Source organism: Numida meleagris, chromosome Z, assembly GCF_002078875.1.
Source record: "Numida meleagris isolate 19003 breed g44 Domestic line chromosome Z, NumMel1.0, whole genome shotgun sequence".
Taxonomy (NCBI): Eukaryota; Metazoa; Chordata; class Aves; order Galliformes; family Numididae; genus Numida; species Numida meleagris.
In genome coordinates this window covers 26,882,048-26,901,479 of record NC_034438.1, presented here as the reverse complement: position 1 = coordinate 26,901,479, position 19,432 = coordinate 26,882,048, and the positions used below count along the sequence as shown (strand labels likewise).

The window sequence follows — 19,432 nt, the reverse complement described above, 5'->3', positions numbered from 1 at the left end:
GACCCTAGTAATAAACAATCATATGAATTTTTTAAATGAAGGAATAAATCCTAAATCTAGTTAGGTATTTTCACTCTGCTATTCCCTATGGAAGGATGTCCCAGAACTTTTTTTGGTTACTAACTTGAATGCATTATTGGCTATTTACACTCACATAACCTTGCGATCACCATTATGTATTCTGAGTATTTCTGCATTCTCCTACTATTCATGTTTTCTTTGTTTCTCAGGTGAATTTACTGAAAGCAATCATCTTCCCCTCTCAGATTGTGCTGCGTGAGGATAAATAAAAAACCCTGCTTCCTCTTGCCAGACTATCCCATCCTACTTATCACTGACATAGCTGTTTACACTTGTTTAAGTATAAACTAATCTTCCTCAAATGGAAGGTATTCCATCCAGAAACATTAACTTTATCACATATCACATATTGCATATTATCACATCTGTATGTCCTTGTCCATACTGGCAATTGTGTCAGGGTCAGGTTTGTTTGTTTTTTATGGCTAGACAATACTGATGGACTTGTACATAACTTTGATGAGTAACTTCTCTGACTAGGTCTTCCATTTTCTATCACATCCACATAACAAGCTTCCAACTCAAGGAAAAGTTTCCTATTTTTAGTTTGTAACTATCTCATAATGCAGTCTGAGCTACTGTATTTCATGCTAGTTTTTGGACTCCAGGTATGACTGTGTATAGTCCTCTACAAAAAACACAGTTTCCTTTAATAGTGATACTTTTCAGTTTTTCTGTTTGTCTCTTAACACTCCCCTTTTTAAACATGTATCATTAATATATTATGATCTATGCCAATGCCAGTCCTTCCAGAAATGTTGTGGCATCTTCGGTACAGTTTAATACCTTTTAAAGTACTATCTTTAGTTACATATCTATCCTTCTTTTAACTGAGATTAGAAAACTTACTCATCAGATCTTTTTCACCCTAGCCAATAATTTTACTATTGCATTCTAGCAGATGCTTTGTCAAAATCCGGCTCTATAAAATTTCTCTCTTTTGCTTTGGTGAAATAGCCTTCCTTGTCTACAAAAATAATTAGAATGTTAGCCTGTAATAACCAATCTGACTATTAGATCATCAGTTTGCATTTATCAGTCCTTTCAAAACACTGATACCTGTATCACTCAGGGGCCTGTTCTCTGTGCTAAATGCCAGAGTTCTTTGAATATTTCATTGTCCTGTAATTTTCCTGTCTACATTCTCACTACCCCCTTAAACTATCCCTTTGTCTTCACAGCCAATATCAATACCCTTACTGAGAGCTAAATAAGCATTCATTTAACTTTGCAGGACACAGAGCATCTGTCTTATGAAGAACGGATGAGGGAGCTGGGTTTCTTTAGCTTGGAGAAGAGAGGGCTCTGGGGAGACCTCTTTGCAGCCCTCCACTACTTGCAGAGAGATTAGAAGTAGGAGGGAGACTGACAGTTTGCACAGGCAGACCATGACAGGTCAAGAGGAAATGGCTTTAAACTAAAAGAGGGGGATTTAGTTTAGATGTTAGAGGGAAATTCTTTACTCAGAGAGTGGTGAGTCACCGGACCAGAGAAGCCGTGGATGCCTCATCCCAGGAGGTGTCCAAGGCCAGGCTGGATGGGGCCCTGGGCAGCTGGATCTGGTGGGTGGCAACTCTGTCCACAGTACAGGGTTGGAACTGGATGGGCTTTGAGGTCCCTTCCAGCCTAAGCCATTCTGTGATTCTACAATTTACTGTGTCATCCCTGCACACTACATCTTTCCTTGCTCCTTTTTTATTAATATAGATAAAGAACTATTTTCCAGAATGTTCAATATTTCCCACAAGTTTTAACCCACTTCCGGGATTTCTCACTTCTTTTTCTCAAAAAGACAATTTTGAAACAGTTTCAGACCTCTTCACATTTTTTCTAGAAATAGCCTTTATTCTTCCTCACCTTCATCCAGCTAAAGCTTCAGCCTTTTCCCAGAAGACTATCCCTCACTTTAATATTAAACACTTCATAATACTTCTACCTTAGCAAATTCAGACCTCATCCACATTAAAACCACAATTACTGAGCTGTTTTCCTTAATTTATCAAATCCTATTTTTCCTCCATCTGTCCATTTTATTTACAATGAAGAAACCAGATTACTTAATCCAAAGTAATCCTCCACAGCTGTATTCCACCTGAGAAGATGCAGCAAAAAGTTGGAAAAGCTGGAGTAAGAAAAGATAACATAATGCAAAATCATTTAAGACTGTTTCTCTGTCATAGCCTTACTTAGGACATTCTTCCTTGAAGTCAGAGGATTCTGACCATCTTTCTATGTTGTTTTTCCTTCATTCCAGATTTACTCTTCATTCTAAGCCATTACAGAAGAAATCTGCATTATGAGTAGGCTTCATTTATAATAGCAAAGAAAAAGAGAAGAGGAAAATGCTCTGCATCTATAGTTCTGCTCTGTTACAGCCAGTTACACATTTTATCCTTTGATACTCAAAGCTGAGTAACAGAGCAGAGGTAAAATTTAACAACGTAACACTGATTTCAACACACATTTTTACTCCTCAGAGCACTTAGTCCTCAATTCTTCAAATCCAGGTGTGACTATTTGTTTCAGCAATAAATAAACACAAATACATGATAAATGCTTATCAACACGAAGAAGAGCTTAAAATACATCATCCAAGAGTGGAATCCAAAGCACAGCAGCCTGAAAGGAGGTAGTAGCGTGAATTTGACAAAGACCTCAACAGTTTGTCCAAAGCGTCAAAACAAAGCCAAAGATTTTAACAATGCATTAGAACTCTGTCATTTTCTCCCTGTTTACTATTTCCTTTATTAAACAGGAAATACTTCTATGAGGATGTGTCCTCAATGCTAACTTCCACTGGCTTTCACAGAGTTCTGTAACAGGGTTTTACAAGTAGTTGTATATCTACTTCTGAATTTTGTTTTCAAAGAATCATATGCTGCATTCCTCCATACCGAACACTTGTTTTAAATGCTCCTAATTTGTCTGCGTAATCTCTCTTTGACCTTATTTTAATAACTGCAGCTCAAACGGCTGGTTAGTAAAGCTCAGATCTCCCAGGCTGGATGGAGTTTTGAGCGATCTGGTCTAGTGGGAGGTGATCCTGCCTATAGCAGGAGGGCTGGAACAAGATGATATAAAAGCTCCCTTCCAACCCAAACCATTCTATGATTATTGTTGGTATTGTAGCTTTTAGCTCTCCTACACAGTGGTAACCCATTCTATTTTGCTTCATACTTTAAGAATAAACAAGGAAAACAGTATACTTCTCACCAAATGCCTATAACAGAACTCAAAGAGAGGATAACAATTAAGAAACTATTTGGAGATTCCTTCTTCACATTAACATTAACCAGAACCTCCACAAAAAAAAAAAAATCAGTCAACTACAACCCCATTTATGTGTGAGCTCTTCTCAAATGTAAGAGAAACAAGAGAGAAAGCACAGATATTTTAGTAGTTTGGCAAAACATTCTATTATATATTTTTCCTCGATGGCTTATTAACTGCAACAAAACTTCAGAACTATATGTTATAGATTTTCTTTTGACAACATAACTCAAACCAAAGACAGTAAGATTTTGGATGAGTATCGCCTACCCACCTTTTGGGACAAGGTTAGCACTCTATGGCCTACATTACCACTATGGACTTTTGTAATATAAAAATGAAATTTTTATTAGCAATGAAAATTTAAGCCAAAGACAGTTCACAGCATTTAGACACTAAATACAGGAAAAAAAAATCTTGTATCCTCAGGTGAAGTTCATTGTCTACTTTCTTTCCAGCTAATCTGTCATTTCACATCTGCCACAATTGAATTCATGCACAGAGAAGCCCAGAGGTCAACAGAAAAGAACCCCTGATAATAATGCTGATGTGTTCAAATACCTAAAACCAACTAAATTCTAAAGCTAAAAATCCTGAAATATTCCAAATTCTGCAATAAACTCAACCCCAAATGTCTTCTCTTTTTTTAAAATGTAGAAGTTTTCTGGTGCCCAAATTAGCAACTCTGTTCTGTCTCAACCTTCATAGGATTGAATAGTTGGATGCTAGCTCACAAAAAAACTTAGAATACAGGAACCTGGAACTCCTCTACATAACTTATCCCACTGAGGAGCTCAGTTTAACATCCATTTTCAAATCCTGGCAGACTAGGTCTCCATATACATTTAACAGTCGCAACCAATTCTGTCTTGCAGAACTGAAAGACATGCTCCTAGGACTGCGACTGGTATGCCTTTTCTCTACATGTACCACAGTTACTTGTATGGCAGAAATCAGATATGAACTTCCTGGGGCACAAGAAACAGGCACAGTCTTTTACTTCCCCAGTAGCTATCAGTTACTATCACTAACTACAGCCAGTAACAGTTTTAAGATATACTAGAGGCCTGGAGAAGTAACATGCTTGCCATTTTTGAAATCTGAAGTAGAAGTTCCCATCAGAAGCACTTAGGCTGTGGAAAAGGTTCCAGGCTGGGGAGCCAAAATGTGAGAAGTTCTTCCTTATTATTCCCTGATTACTAGTCCTGAAATTTAAACTTTTCACCTTCTCTGTTAGAAAGTCACAGCAAGATCACAGAAACACAGAATAATTTGGGTTGGAAGGGACCTTTAAGATCACCTAGTTCCAACTCCCCTGCTACAGGCAGGGACACCTTCCACTACACCAGGTTGCTCAAAGCCCCATCCAGCCTGGCCTTGAATGCTTCCAGGGAAGCGGCATCCACAGTCTTGCTGGGCAACCTGTTCCAGTGTCTCACCACTCTCACAGTAAGGAATTTCTTCCTAATACCTGGTCTAAATCTACCTGCTTCCAGTTTAAAGCCATTTCCCCTCACCCTGTTGCTACATGCCCTTATGAAAAGTCCCTCCCCAGCTTTCACGTAGGCCCCTCTTCAGGTACTGGAACACTGCTACAAGGTCTCCCCATAGCCTTCTCTGTCCAGGCTGAGAGCTCCAACTCTCTCAGGCGGTCTTTATAGCAGAGGTGTTCCAGCCCTCTGATCATCCCCGTGGCCTTCCTCTGGACCTGCTCCAATAGCTCCATGTTCTTCTTGTGTTGGGGGCCCCACAGCTGAACTCAGTACTCCAGCTGGGGACTCACAAGAGTGGAGTAGAGGGGTAGAATCACCTCCTTCTACCTGCTGGTCACACTTCTCTTGATGCAATCCAGGATACAGTTATGACTGTATTCAAGATGAACACACAGAGTTTCTAGTCAGCCTCCTGCTCATCCTGTTCACTCCTGTGAATCCTCTTTTGATGCAACAAACTTTGACAAGTACTCCAGAGAGTCCACAGATAACAGAATGACTCACTTCAACAGTTATGTGCTAAAGAATCAGGCTCTGTATCCTTCACCAGATACTACCCAACTTTCTGCAGCCGTATCTAGAACAGAAGCTGCAAAAAGGAAGAAGTGCAATTTGCCATTTGAAGTCAAGAACTCTGAGAGTTTCTTTACATGCAAAATTGTACTGTTATGTTGGTGTGGGTCACCTAATGCAAACACTTCATGATTGTCTCTGAATGAATTTTATATTAATTTAGCTAAGATCAGTCTTTATATGACTCATATAATTCAACATATGGCTATGAAAGGATATATAAACAAAAAGGCTATACTGAGTTTTGGGAAATAGAAGTAGAGTTCAAAACCACAATTTCCTGAAACAAATCGGATTCAAAGGTGCTATTAACTAACAACTTCTCAATTTCCTCCTCCTGGAGTGAAGACGATTTTCAGTTTGAAAATCTGCCAAATAAAAAACCTTCAAGTCGTATTTTGGATTAGAACCTACATTTCTTCCTAACGTTAAGCTATTTATCATTTTATTATGCTGAAATGGTTTGATGACCAGGCTTCTAGCTCATCTGCATACAACAAATTATGCCCAGTATTTCTACAGTTTTTCCTTTGGTAGCTCATGAGCTCACAATACTACCCCTACATATTTTGTATAATCTAACATGTCATAGGGAGAACGCGCAGCAACAAATCCATATCAATAGTTAATTAATTCAAATACATATTTGAAGAGATATTAATACAGGATGCACTGTTAGTTAAAGGAAAATCCTTCTCAACCTGTATGTTCTGAAGTACTCTTCCTAAGCAGGATTATTTCATTTCTAAGTAGGAACTCAGTGGGTTTTGTTTTTTTTATATTATTATTTCAACAATTTCCTATCAGATGGGTCTTCAAAATTTAAACTCTCTACATTAAGGAAGACTTACAGGATAAAGTCCTAAGAGGAATTACTTTTCATAAATGCTGTGTAAACAACTCATTCTGAAGACTGAAAATAAAACTGAAGCAGCACTGGAGGGTGTGGGGAACAGAGAGACAGTGCTCACCTGTCTTTGTAGTTTATCACTGTATCAATGATAGCATTCATTTGTTTTGTCAGTTTAGGTGGGTTAGGTGACAATTTTTCTGCAGGAGGTCTGCCTCTTCTTTTCTTTGCTTTCTCTCCATCCTCTTTTCCAGAATCCTTATCCACATTTCTTCTTCTCTTCCGCTTTTTAAGCCGTACTTCCTCTTCCATTTCTTCCAAATTGCCGTCTTCGATTGCCTGGAAGTCATGGATTCAAAAAGTACAATTTTAAAACAAAGGATGTATTGCAAAAAGAAATAACAAACTATATTTAAAAGCATAAGTGCAAATCCAAAGGATGCAGATAATGCAACTCTAAATATTCAGTTTACCTATATGAAAAGCTTCCTCGTATGAAAAGAGTTCAATGAAAAACTGAGTTGCTGGCAAAGACACACTACACACTAATTTGTTCTAAAAATCCTCCTGTCCTCTAAACAAATAAATATTTATCTGAACCTTAAATTTCACACCGTGTCACAGTTTCACAGAAAATGACGGCCTGTGGTACTGCATCAGTAAGTATACAGGAAACAGTTGTTTGTTACATCAGTGGCAGTTCTTGGTTATTTAGTTCCATGCAAAACAGAATTTGATGTTGCTTGATTTCAGACAGGACAATCTACACTATACTCTGCTCCCAAAACCAGATCACACACAGTTCTTTGTTCACACAAACAATGCACAGCTAACCTATGCAGTAACAGTAAGAATCAGATTCTCTTCCAAATAGTTTAAGTGACTTACAAATCACCTAAGCATTAAAGCCAACTATTAAATATACAATTTTCTTCCACAATGGTACCTAAGAAAAGAGCCAGAAGAATTGACAATACAGTGCTTTGCAGTAAAAAGCAGTCATAATATGGGATGCAGAAAAAAAAGAAGGAAAAAAAGAAGCACCACCACACAGTCACAAACAATGAACACTAGTTTCCATTACCTGGATGTATTCTTTTAACCAGACACAGCAGCACCATACAGAGAGATTAAAAAAAATTGCTACCAAAAACAAAAAACAAAAAAAAAAAAAAAAAAAAAAAAAAAAAAAAAAAAAAAAAAAAAAAAAAAAAACCACGTAGGGAAAAAAGGAATCTACTCACACAATGACTAAGAGATCCATGTGATAAACCAAGAACCAAGAGGCTGAACTTTTCTTGCTTTGGGAAAGAACCTCCCTCCCCACTTCAAAAAAAAAGAAAAAAAAGAAAAAGAAAAGCAAAATAACCTAGGTCATAAAGGAACTACAATTAAAAAGAAAAAAAAAATAAAGAACCTTAAAACTAGTCTTTCTGATTAATGCTTTCCCAGAACATAACTGTTGTTGATATTTGTCCCTTTTGCCTCTCAGTATTGCCTGAAGTACATGCAAACGCTAATCAATCCTTTCCCGAAGCTGAAAGAGCTCTAATCATAAGGCAATTACCTTCATTTTTCCACAGCACCAAAGATGGCTAATATTTATGATCATGTGAGCACAACAATCTATATGAAAAGAGTCATTACAGCCCAGACATAATTTCTTTCAATTGTGTACAATGTCTCTTGAAAAACGTTTTGTGAACAAAACCTAGTGCGCAACACAGAACAACCTGGCATGTTAAAAACACCAGTGGGATTTCAAAATCTGTTTCCTATGCATTCTCCAATGTGCAAATCCACAGAACAAACACGAACACAGAATCCTGAGGGACAGCCTGAAACTAGGCCTTAATAATGAAAAGACAATTTACATCATGCTTCCACAGCACTCAGATAACCATTATGAAGAAGGCTTGAGATCTGATGAGTTAAGAAGAAAAAAGAATGAAAAAAATCTGAACACGAATTCATTAATATTCATTTGCTAAAGCAGGACACCCACTATAAACCACTGCAGCTAACAAAGATAAAGACATTTCTCTGCATATATTGGAAGCTAGAAATGCTAGTAATAAATACAGCATGCAAGGCTGTCAACAGTTAATGTCATTGCTCTCCTTAAGCACTCAGTTGTACATAGAATTACAGAGAGCATCGACTTTTGATGTGTTAAAACACCTACACATGCCTGTGATGTAGTTCTACTGAATCTTCAAGACAGCAATGAAAAAGGATATTTACCTTACCACTATCAGCAGGCCGGCTATCGGAAATCACAGTTAGTGGGGATAAAATTAACAAGCCAGCAAAGCAGCGAGCTGCTAGTCTCTTCATCAGCTGATCAGGGAAAAAAAGAGAGCTGGGGAAAGGCTATGTTTTCATATACAAGTAATTTTATTTTACTGAAAATTTAATACTGAAAGGATTGTGGATACTCAAATCTGCTGTTTCATTCTACCTACCACAAGGCCTGAAGCCTTCCTCCTTCAGCCTGCTTTAATATTGACAACTACTTATCGTATTTTTCCCTTTATTATTCTAGCCATCCAAATTAGATTTTTAGTTGAGCAGTTATTTATTCTTGCTAGTATTTCAACTGCAATAGCAAAATTAAACAATTTCACATATGATTCTGAATCTACATTCTGTTGCATGCATTTTAAAGAGGTATTTATCACAGAAAATGTATTCTTATTACTCTGCAGTGAGCAGATCAGGTTTTGGTTGCTGAAACTGATAAAACGCTATTATAATTGATAGGATGTTAAAAACAAACAAGTTATCATTTTGTTAACTTTGGTATAATTTTGTTGTCTTTCAGAAAACTGGCATTTGCTCAATTACAATAATTTGTGCTTTTGTTTCCTTGTTAAATGTTCTGCTCCCCAAAAATAACAGTGTTAGCGTCACCTCAGGGTGTACAGATACCTTATAATTCTACATATAGTTCTTGCTTAGAGTACATAACACTTTGACAAAAAAATCATGACAACAAAGGAAAAAATAAAGATACATCTTTTTAAAATACTACACATTTAGCAATGAAGTAAAAATTCAAAATAAAAATAAAACCCAAAGAAAATAACTCTTATGCTTCTATTTTTAAAATTACTGACTAGCAGGTAGTAAACTCATTCTTAGCACACCACAGACCTGCAAATGAACACTAAAATTTCTCTACTTACACCATTTGATTACTATACTCAGCTTTCAAAATTTACGTGCATGTATGTAAACTCAGTTTTTCTTTACTTTATAATTTCTTCTGATAGCACTTGCAAACTAATGTGAAAACACAAGCAGTTCAAAAATGTTGTTAATACGACAACCGATAAAGATTAGTTCCTAAACAGTAAATCTACATTTTGGATATAAATTGTAGTATTTCAAACAAAATTTAAACTTATGAGTTATGCTGCCCTAGATGATGGCTTAAAACTCACAAAAATCTAGTATGAGCAGAGGTGTTAATAATCTATGTATGTGCCTACTCGTGCATATACAACAGAATATCTATTAAACTAATCCATCTGATTGAACTCTTATCTATAAAAGACTACTATTCTAGGACTGAAGTGCCACACTGAAGACAATGCCCTTCCCAGCCTTTAGTTTCATGATAGCAATACAAATCCCAGACACAAATCTCCAGTTCTTGGCAGATGATGTGTTGTGCAAGAGAGCACAGACATCTGCCATACTCATCTGCCTCTGGATTGGTGAGGTGAACAGTGAGAGAGTCAAGGAAAACAGTACACAAATAAAACTTTAACACCTTCCTTCTCTTAAGGAAACAAGACAGAAGAGTACAATAGCCTAAAGCCTTTATTTTGAAAGAAAGCTGTGATGCTGTGATGATTTCATAGAGTCCAATTTTACAAAGGATTGAACACCTCATGAAAGGCAGAGAAGCAGCCACTGGCAGTGTCATGACATATTTTAAGTCTAGAAGTGACAAAACTTTTGAGCTTTTCTGAATCTTACTGCTGTATCCCAGTCCACATAGACAAAACTATTTCCTTTCTCAATAGCTAAAACCATTAAAGCTTTCTGGGAGATCAAAATTTTAAGAGTATATTGGCCATAAATTACAAAGCTAAACCTCCTTTATCTGAAATAGAAACCCATACAAACACAAAAATTTGGTTTTTTAGAAGGCAAGCAGACGTTGCTTCTTAGACAGTCAGCTTTACTACTGCTGCTTGCAATTACATTTTTCTGTTCATAAATGAAACTATCTTAGCTGTTTGGAAGCACTTAGTAAATCCGCAATCGTAGTAAATCTGGATACTATGCTATAAGAGTACCACAGAAACAAAGTAAAGATCAAAATGGAAACTGATTTGTACTCCCATTAGAAGAATAGGGCATTAGAGAAGCAGAGTTAGCTACATAGTTGGAATCTTGAAAACGTGACGCATAATTGAACTCATTTTCAGCTAACACTTAGGGACCCAAGTAAACATGAAGAGCTACAGCACTGTGTTGTTTTGTGACTATCTTCCACAAGTCAAGCATCACATAGGTCCTACATCAGTTTTGAACTCATTTTACAGGAATCAAACAACTTGAATGTGGTCAAACAGTCGATCACTGGAGGTGCTGAGAATATTATCAGTTTCGGTATGTAAGTCCTGTCTCTAATGTTTATACTACACAACACTGCAAGATAGTTATTTTTCCTTTGATATAACTACAGTATGACTAAGCTAAGGCATACTGAAAGCCATTGCTATTACTTACAGTTGTAGAAACTAAACACGCAGAATGGAAGAAAAATGTGATAGGGAGACGTTAAACCTACTAGATGATAAAAATGTGTTGAAAATCCTGAAAACATAAATGAACAAGAAAAGAACGTTAGCTTTCTAATTCCCTATGCTCGAATACTAGCTCAGCTATGCAAATTTTTCAGAAGTATGAGCTTTTCCAGGGACAGCAAATAACTTAGGCACTTGTGGTTTAACCCAGCAGCAGCTCAGTACCAAACTGCCATTTGCTCACACCACCTCAGCTCACAGAGGGACAGGGGAGGGAATCAGAAAAAAAATGTAACATTCACAGGTTGAAATAGAAACTATTTACTAAGAAAAAAAAAAAAAAGAGAGAGAGAAATGACTGTAATTATAACAATACGTATGTATATCTACAAAAATGTGATGTACAATGCACCTGCTCACCTCACGCAGATCCATGCCAGCCAGCCCTGGAGCAGCAGTTGCCACCCCGACTCCACTCTTCTCAGTTTTATGGTTTTTTCACATGATGCCATATGGTATGGAATATCCCTTTGGACAGTTCAGGTCAGCTGCCCTGGTTCTGTCCCCTCCCTGCTCCTTGTGCCCCCCCAACCCCCCGCTGGCAGGACAGGGCAAAGAGCTGAAAAACTGAAATGTCCTTGGCTCTGTGCAGCACTGATCACCAACAGCTGAAACATCAGTGTGTTATCAATAGCGTTTTTCTCCTAAAGCCAAAACATAGCATCATATCAGACACTGTGAAGACAATCAACTGTGTCCCAACTGAAATCAGGACCGCACTGTTCTGACACAACTGAACACGAGAAACTAAACTTAAAGGCTGTTAAGGACTTAACAACAAAAAACCTAACAGTAATGCAGTTATTAACAAAAAGCTTTACAAAATGAAGTTCCCATTTAACAATTTCAAAGAGAAGAAAGAAGTGAAAGAACGCTACAAAAGGCTAAGGTGTCAAAAGCACTAAAATGTCACTTATCTACCAGTACCTACCATTTTCTCTCTTCAGAATAATCTAAATCCTGCAGTGATATTCCAATATAAACTCCACTTTTTTCCTTCTATGCTCCATTTGAAATCTTGTCTTAATTTTATAATTTTTCTCAGTTTGTGTCTGACAGCTGATGAAGACTTCTACTTTCAAACCTGAAATGTATCTTCCCTGAAGATCACTTCAAAATCCAGTTCTGCTTAGTTTCTCAATGCTGACATTCCTGATACCTTGGTATCTTATAGCTTCCACACATCAGAATTATTTGCTGGCTCTCCAGAGGAAGTCCTCCTTCTCTGTAACCAGACTGCTCTCACTACATTACAGCATAGAGATCAGTCTATTAATGATAAAGATAAAAAGGCAAAGATGTACAATAAGATCAAATGTGCGATGACTAAATATCTGGAGGTAAAAAGAGGATTGGAGAAGTTATTTTAACTGAATTTCAGATAACACTTGACAACAAATTTCCACTCCAACTTTGCTGGGTCTAAACTAAAACACCATATAAATTCACATCTGCCCAAGGCAAAGAATTAGTGAACCCTACTAGTGCTTCTTTATTTTCACTGATGACTCATTCTACTACAGATAAGGAAGATTCCAAAAATTCTCCATCCAACACAAGTAAGAAAAGGAAGAATATTTTTTTCTTAAAAAATGCAAATAAAATGCTATTATTACAAAAACACAAACTTGTAATAAAAGCTCTTCTCAGATATGCTGGACTTCCACAAAATAAGGAACTCTAACTTTTCAGACAATGTTTGTATGTCAAGAGTTCGCATGTTCACATCATTGAAAATTGCTTCTTTTTGAGAAGTGGGAGAAAGTTGTTTTCTGTTTTGCATTTAAAAATTGTTCAGTTGCTTTATTATTAGCACAGAAACTCTAAGTTTATGCTTTTAATTGGATATTAAGAGTAACAATACTGCAAATTTTAAAAAAATACCTTGCATTTGATTTAAAGACTTATGTGAAAAAGAAGCCTGACATTATAATTCAAGTACATACTCACTTTTAAAAAAAAATTGCCTTATCCAAAATTAAAAAGAAAGTATCTATCTAAAATTTTGCACAAGTAATGTTTTTATCCTCTGTATTCTGTTTCTGGTCTAGTATAAACACTTGCATTTTATTGTATAATCATTATCTGCAATATGACAATCACTAAGTAAAGTATCACACAGGGACAGCACTGATAAAGCTCCTCCCTGTTACAGCGAACTACACTGACACAAACGTAAGTTCCATTGTTGGGAAGGAACTGAGTGACAAAAAGGAACACCTGAATTAGTTTTATCGTAATGACTGTGAATACGCTTTCTTTAGGTAAACAGAGCACTGAGAATAAATACATTACTGTATTAAGACACTAAATGGCAAAACATCATCATCTTTATTCCGTGGTCTACATTTGCTCAACCACAATCTCTTGTGGACTTCAGCAGGCTTTCAAAAATAAGTGAGATTTATTCCTCCCATTTAAAATACACATGTGCTTTATGTCTTATTAAGTAGATTTAATTTGAAGAAACAGCCTGTTGATCGAGCCAACCTCATCCAGGGAAAGAAAAAAAGAAAGAAAGAAAGGAATTTTTTTAAAAAATTATATGCCAGAAATTATTGTTATCAACCTCTTAATCTATCACTGAAAGACTTACTTTGTTTCGGTTCGGTTTGTTGTCTTTTTGTTTCTTCTCTAAATCTTCTCTCTGTCCTTTTGAAAATCTAAACCTCCTACCAAACAACTCTTGTTCATTTTATCACTGTCTAGAAACTCTCTGATTCAAAACAAGAGGACTGGAAGCCAGTACATAACAGACTTAGAAAACGCTGCACATAGGTCACGCCAAAAGTAATGCTTCCTATTCTCACAGAAAATACAACAGACACAAAGCACACAATAACACTTTTGATAGAGCAATTCTCAGCTACAAAACTATTTTTCGACACAGTCACCACCATTAGCTATGCATTTTCATCAGCAACTAACAAGAGACAGCACGCTGTGCACATAACAATCTGCACCAGCGGAGGTGACCCACTGTTACCACTGCTGAAATGCACCACCACTGCCTCACTGTGCTCATATCCACTGGCTGGTCTCCATAAACGTTCAGCAAGTGTCGACGAATGTCAGCGGGTGTGATCTTTTTCACGTGCAGGAATTCAATGACACACCTTTGCTTCATCCACACTTCCATGTCTGTCACCATTTGTCAGAGTGCCCCTCTGCTGTCATCTGTCACATGACAACAATGTGTAATGGAATATTGCTGGGAATGTTCCACCTCTACTGCCGTACCACCAGCATCCGCCTCTGACATTGCTGGCCAACATAACAAAACACGAGGCATTACTTTCACGGCAGCCCTCACATGTGAACATTGTTACATGATAAATACAATTCTGAAAGGGTTCTTAAGAATAGCTTCTCTGAACTATGTTGTAATCTGTGCATTTCAGATTGTTTAGAACTTTATAGTATATTGATAATGAAATTAGAAGAAAAATGTACAAAAAGAACAAGATGCAAATAATTTAAGAAAGACTCTGCAATAATACCATCTATGAAAATATTGCAGGTAAATTTATGAGGAAAAAAAGATTGTTTACATTGAAGTGCTAAAAATTAATTTTACCTTACAGTTGTAATTTCAAATAGAAAAGAAAAACAAAACAGGAATTAACTATGATCAAGACCCAGTACAAGTTTTTTGAAGAGTAATACTGTCCTTAGATGCGTCTTCATTTGCTTCTGCATCCCTGAGATATTAATATAGAACTATCTAGCCTGGAAAAAAACATAATTTTTTCTAAACATAATTTTTTTCTTAAATTGTCCAGAAAAAAATGATTGGTTTCCAGATTTGCGTATGTGAAGATAATATTCAATTGATGAATGCCATTTTATGCATCTCAGTTGTACTTCGCTCATTTCTTCTTCCTTAAGATTTATAAATAACGCTGTGAAGTTGTTACACTTACTCTTCTTTACTTGAACAGGACTTGATTCCTTGAAGTTTCCCTTGCCAGAAAACAATAACGTCTAAACCCAAATTGAAGAATTTTGAGAATCTCTCTACCAGCCTGATAATGAAAGGGAAAGTTTCTGAAATAAAAGAGCAGGAAATGCAAGAAAACTTCTGACAGGAATTCACATAGGAAGCATCTTATTTCACACTAATTACAAAAAGGTGAAAGACGGAAATAGGGTTCTGACTGCAAACAAGTCTTTCTTGCTACTTGCTGCAGTCTTTCTACTTGCGAGTGATCTATTACATACAATTTTCACCAGCAGAGAAAAACAGTTGAAGTAAGATACATGTTTTCCTGGCTTCTGATTTACAGGTAATTCATCCTCAAGAAAAATCTAACAAGACTGAGATGTGTCATTTTTTCCCATTTATCTTGCTCAGTATGACAGAGATGCATATGTTTGTTGCACAGACAAAATTCTGGAGCATTTTAGGACTATTCATTTTACTGAGAAATACTGGAAGGAGAAGAGTTTTCTTCCTTTTTTTAAATTTTATTGGTATCTTCTTTCTGACTTACTCAGAATTCTGAATCAACTTATTTTTAGCAGTACGGCTGACAGTACAGTAACAAAGGTATCATGAGACCATTACTACTACAGTTTTTAGGGTTCACAGCCTGAGACAAATATTTGCTGTTGCTGTTCACCTTTCCTTTATATACTAATGTAGACTTGTTTCTTTGCATCATAAAATGTTCATTTACCTTTCTTCTTTGAATAGTAGAGCAGTATTCATGGACATTTACATAGAATATATTCTTTTCCTCTGGAAAAAGGCAGGATATCATTAATTGTAATGTTAATTGTCCTGGCAGACTGGCAGTGTGGATAACTGTCATACTGCTCATAATGCTTAGTATTTAAATGGAGACCTTTTATATTTGATATTTTTCTTCATAAAAAAATTCTCAAATTCAATCTTTCAGAAAAGGAACTGCATAATGAATTTTTAGTTTGTTTTTAAGAAGTTTTCTGGGGTCAACTTTCCTTCATTTAAAGAGCATTGCCACCCTTTTCTTCTGAGACCTAATTAATTAATTAAATCAGTAAAACATCTGGTATAATGACAGAGTTTACACCCTCTACAAATGAGTTGTGAGGAAACTGTAGTCCTAGCTCTTTCATGGACTACATTTACTTCCACTGCATCTTGCTAAGATTTGGCTACAGAAGAAGTAACCAGAGAGAAGAGATTGACACCTCCCTCTCTCCTCCCCCTCATGAAAAAGTTATAGACCACAATGAGGTCATCTCCAAGCCTTCTATTCCCTAAGGTGAACAAATCAGCTACCCTCAGCCATCCCCTATACATCTTGCCCTCAAGCCCTTTCACCATTTTGTTGCTCTCCTTGGGACATGTTTTAACATTTTTATACCCATCTTGTATTGTAGAGCCTAAAAGAGCACATAGTGCTCAAAGAGAGGCTGCACCAATGCAGAGTATAGTTGGACAATCACTTTTTTTGACCAGACAATTATGCTGTGCTCAGTGAACCCCAGGATACAGTTGGCCCTTTTGGATTCTGCCTATCTGCAGGAGGTAAACAGGACAATGCTCGTTTTGGACACAAACATGTTTCCCTGGCCAACAAATAAAGCTATTTCAAATCAACTGAACAACAAAAGAACAGAATTTTATTCATGCCACCTAGCCAGAAGTTAAATTGAACAAGAAGAAGAATGCAGATATTTAGCCTCACAGTAAGGATTTGTAGATGACTGACAAAAAAAAGTGAGAACTAGATAATCTGTCATGGTCAGGCAAGAGCTGTCTTGAAGCCTCTGCCTAAGTCAATGCTATTAGAATGAAGATGAGTACAGAGTAAGTATCCCAGATAGCAAAGAATATGTTTAACAGGAAAGCGCTCCTTGATCAAATGCACTATTTCATGGTCTTTGAAAAAAATCCTCTGATTCTTGAAGCTTATCCTAAGCAAGGCAGACCTTAAAGGAGCAGTAATGAGACTCTAGGAAATTTGCCCAGAGATCCAGTATTTTGCACATCTGACAGAAATAGTACAGTGATAGAATCTCCCAGAGCATAATACACTTCCACAATATATATGTCTCCTAAAACCAGGAGGCAAACTCCTTCTTCCTATTTTTAGGGAATGTGGTTGTCATGCCAACAGTTAAAGAAGAGCAAGCTGCAGCCACAGCTAGTGATGAAGTCTGTTTGCATTTTTCAGTTTCCCTGGGAGGCTGTTACTGAATTACAGGTAGTTCAGGGCAGCAGCATCGTCTCAGTTGACACTGTTTATGTCCACACTTACAACTTCTGTTATTATTTTGTCTCTTGCTTCGAAACTCAGGTACTTGACCTCTTGACAAGAACAAGCTGACATAGTTTGACAGTATACATGCATTCACACAGGCTTTGAGTTATTATCTTTCCTTTAGCGATCTCCTATGATGTATATATTTATGATGGTGAGACCTTAAGTAGAATATTCAGCATATGGTATATCAGCAGAGGGATCAGAGTCTAACTGAAATGCAGCAGGTAGCTGAGCTCCCCAGTATAAAGTGCAGCTGCTGACTGAGGCAGAACTCAGAGAAGAGATAAAGTAAACCTCCCAACAACAAATCAAGGAAAAGAGGCAGCTGAGTACTGGATACTGATTTTGTCAAATTGACATCCAGAAATGCAAAGCTTCCCTCTGCAAAGGCCAGTAAAGAGGACAGATATAAAGCTATAATAGCAGCCACAGGAAGAGAAAAAAAATGAAAGGCTTCCCTTGCAACTAGTAAACAGATAGATCAGAGAAGCTGTGGATGCCCCATCTCTGTAGCTGTGTTAAGGCCAGACTGGATAGGGCCCTGGGCAGCCTGATCTAGTGGGTGGGAGCCTTGCCCACAGCAAGGGGGCTGGAGCTCAAGGATCTTTAAGGTCCCCTCCAGTCTAAGACATTCAATGATTCTATGAACATATCTTGTTTTTCTGTAATGCTGAAATAAAGATAGAATTATCTACTGTTATCTGTGGAGAGTAAGCATGATACGTAGTTAAAAGGGTGTTTATGAATTCCTTAACTAGAATTTATTGTCACTTCTGGCTTTTTTTTCAAGTTTTGCTGCACCCAAGTTATGACAAAATGATTAATTTAAATTTCTTTGCAGTACGCAGTGTTCTCTTACAATTTTTTTCTTACGAGTTACAGTGGCAAAACCATAGGGTTTTGAACAAATGTTCAATAACTATCTACAACAATTTTATTTAAATATTACTTTGAAAATGTTGCACAAGATTATTGTATCTTTTGTTACAACCTTCTTGGGCAGTTATTTCAGAAAAAGTAAAAAAAATCAAATTCTTGAAGAACATGTAAGTGATGGTGGTAGGAAGACAACGGATGTAACAAAGAACACTGTTTTACACACACACAAGATGGAAAATCTTAGAAAAAATTGATTTAGACAATACAACAGAAAGGACTTTTTATTCTGAACAAGTGTAAAACCATATATATATATATGTGACTCCTGTGAATTCAGTCTGAAAAACAGTAGCAGTTCCTAGAATTGCTTTTATTTCAATACTTTCTCAAGTATGGAGACATCACCTGAAAATGACTGAAATTAAAATACATAAGCAACAGTCACAGCAATGCCTACAATGCCACATATACCATAGCTTTTACTTAGCTGATTTGAGAGCATGCTTAATAACTCAGTAGAGGAGGAGAAGGGCTATATTTTATTCAAAAGAATAAAAAGCCACATTGAAAAACAGTCTAGATTCAGTCTTGAGTTTAGCAACGTTTCTGACCTGGTCTCACACAAGAGTCTCAGAAGCAAACAATGGAAACAATTACTATGAAGTAAGTAGAGTAACAATCAGAAATTGTGTTCTGAATCGTGTTCCTAATAGTACTTTATCAAACAGAAAACTATGGAAGCACACAGTTGGCCCAGCGCTTTTCAGTGTTCTCGGTGTCATTAGAAATACTAAAAAACACTAAGCTGACAGGGTCCAGAGTTCACCCGAGAACAAACTTAGAATTCAGAATGACGTTGGTGATGAAATATGGGGCATTTGTCAACAAGGACACATATGCTAAATTCTTTTAGCAGGAATGAAGGATAAACTTTGCACAACATAGTTCTGAAAAACTGGCCAGACCCACAGAATATGATTAAGAACTTACAATGGATCAAAAATTTAATGAAGTCAATATCTCTTCTGTTGAAAATATGAAATACTGTACTCTGAAAAATAAATATCCTACAAGTTATGTAAAAGAATTTCTCTTCCTCCTTACTCAAAAATTTCTGAAGACAAGCCTTCAACCAAACTTACAGAAAGACATCATTCGCATGGAAAGCAGAAAGGGAACAATCAATGAAAACAGGATATATGGGAAAGA

General features: G+C 36.7%; 1 protein-coding gene across 7 annotated transcripts in view; it reads right to left on the bottom strand.

Annotated features, from left to right (window-relative positions):
• Positions 1–19,432, bottom strand: part of SMARCA2 (SWI/SNF related, matrix associated, actin dependent regulator of chromatin, subfamily a, member 2) — a 108,408-nt gene that overhangs the window by 13,460 nt on the left and 75,516 nt on the right. For all 7 annotated transcript variants that reach the window (XM_021381277.1, XM_021381272.1, XM_021381275.1 and 4 more), the window contains one exon: positions 6,389–6,606. In XM_021381277.1, the coding sequence (XP_021236952.1) occupies positions 6,389–6,606 (218 nt within the window). The remainder of the gene's footprint in view (positions 1–6,388; positions 6,607–19,432) is intronic.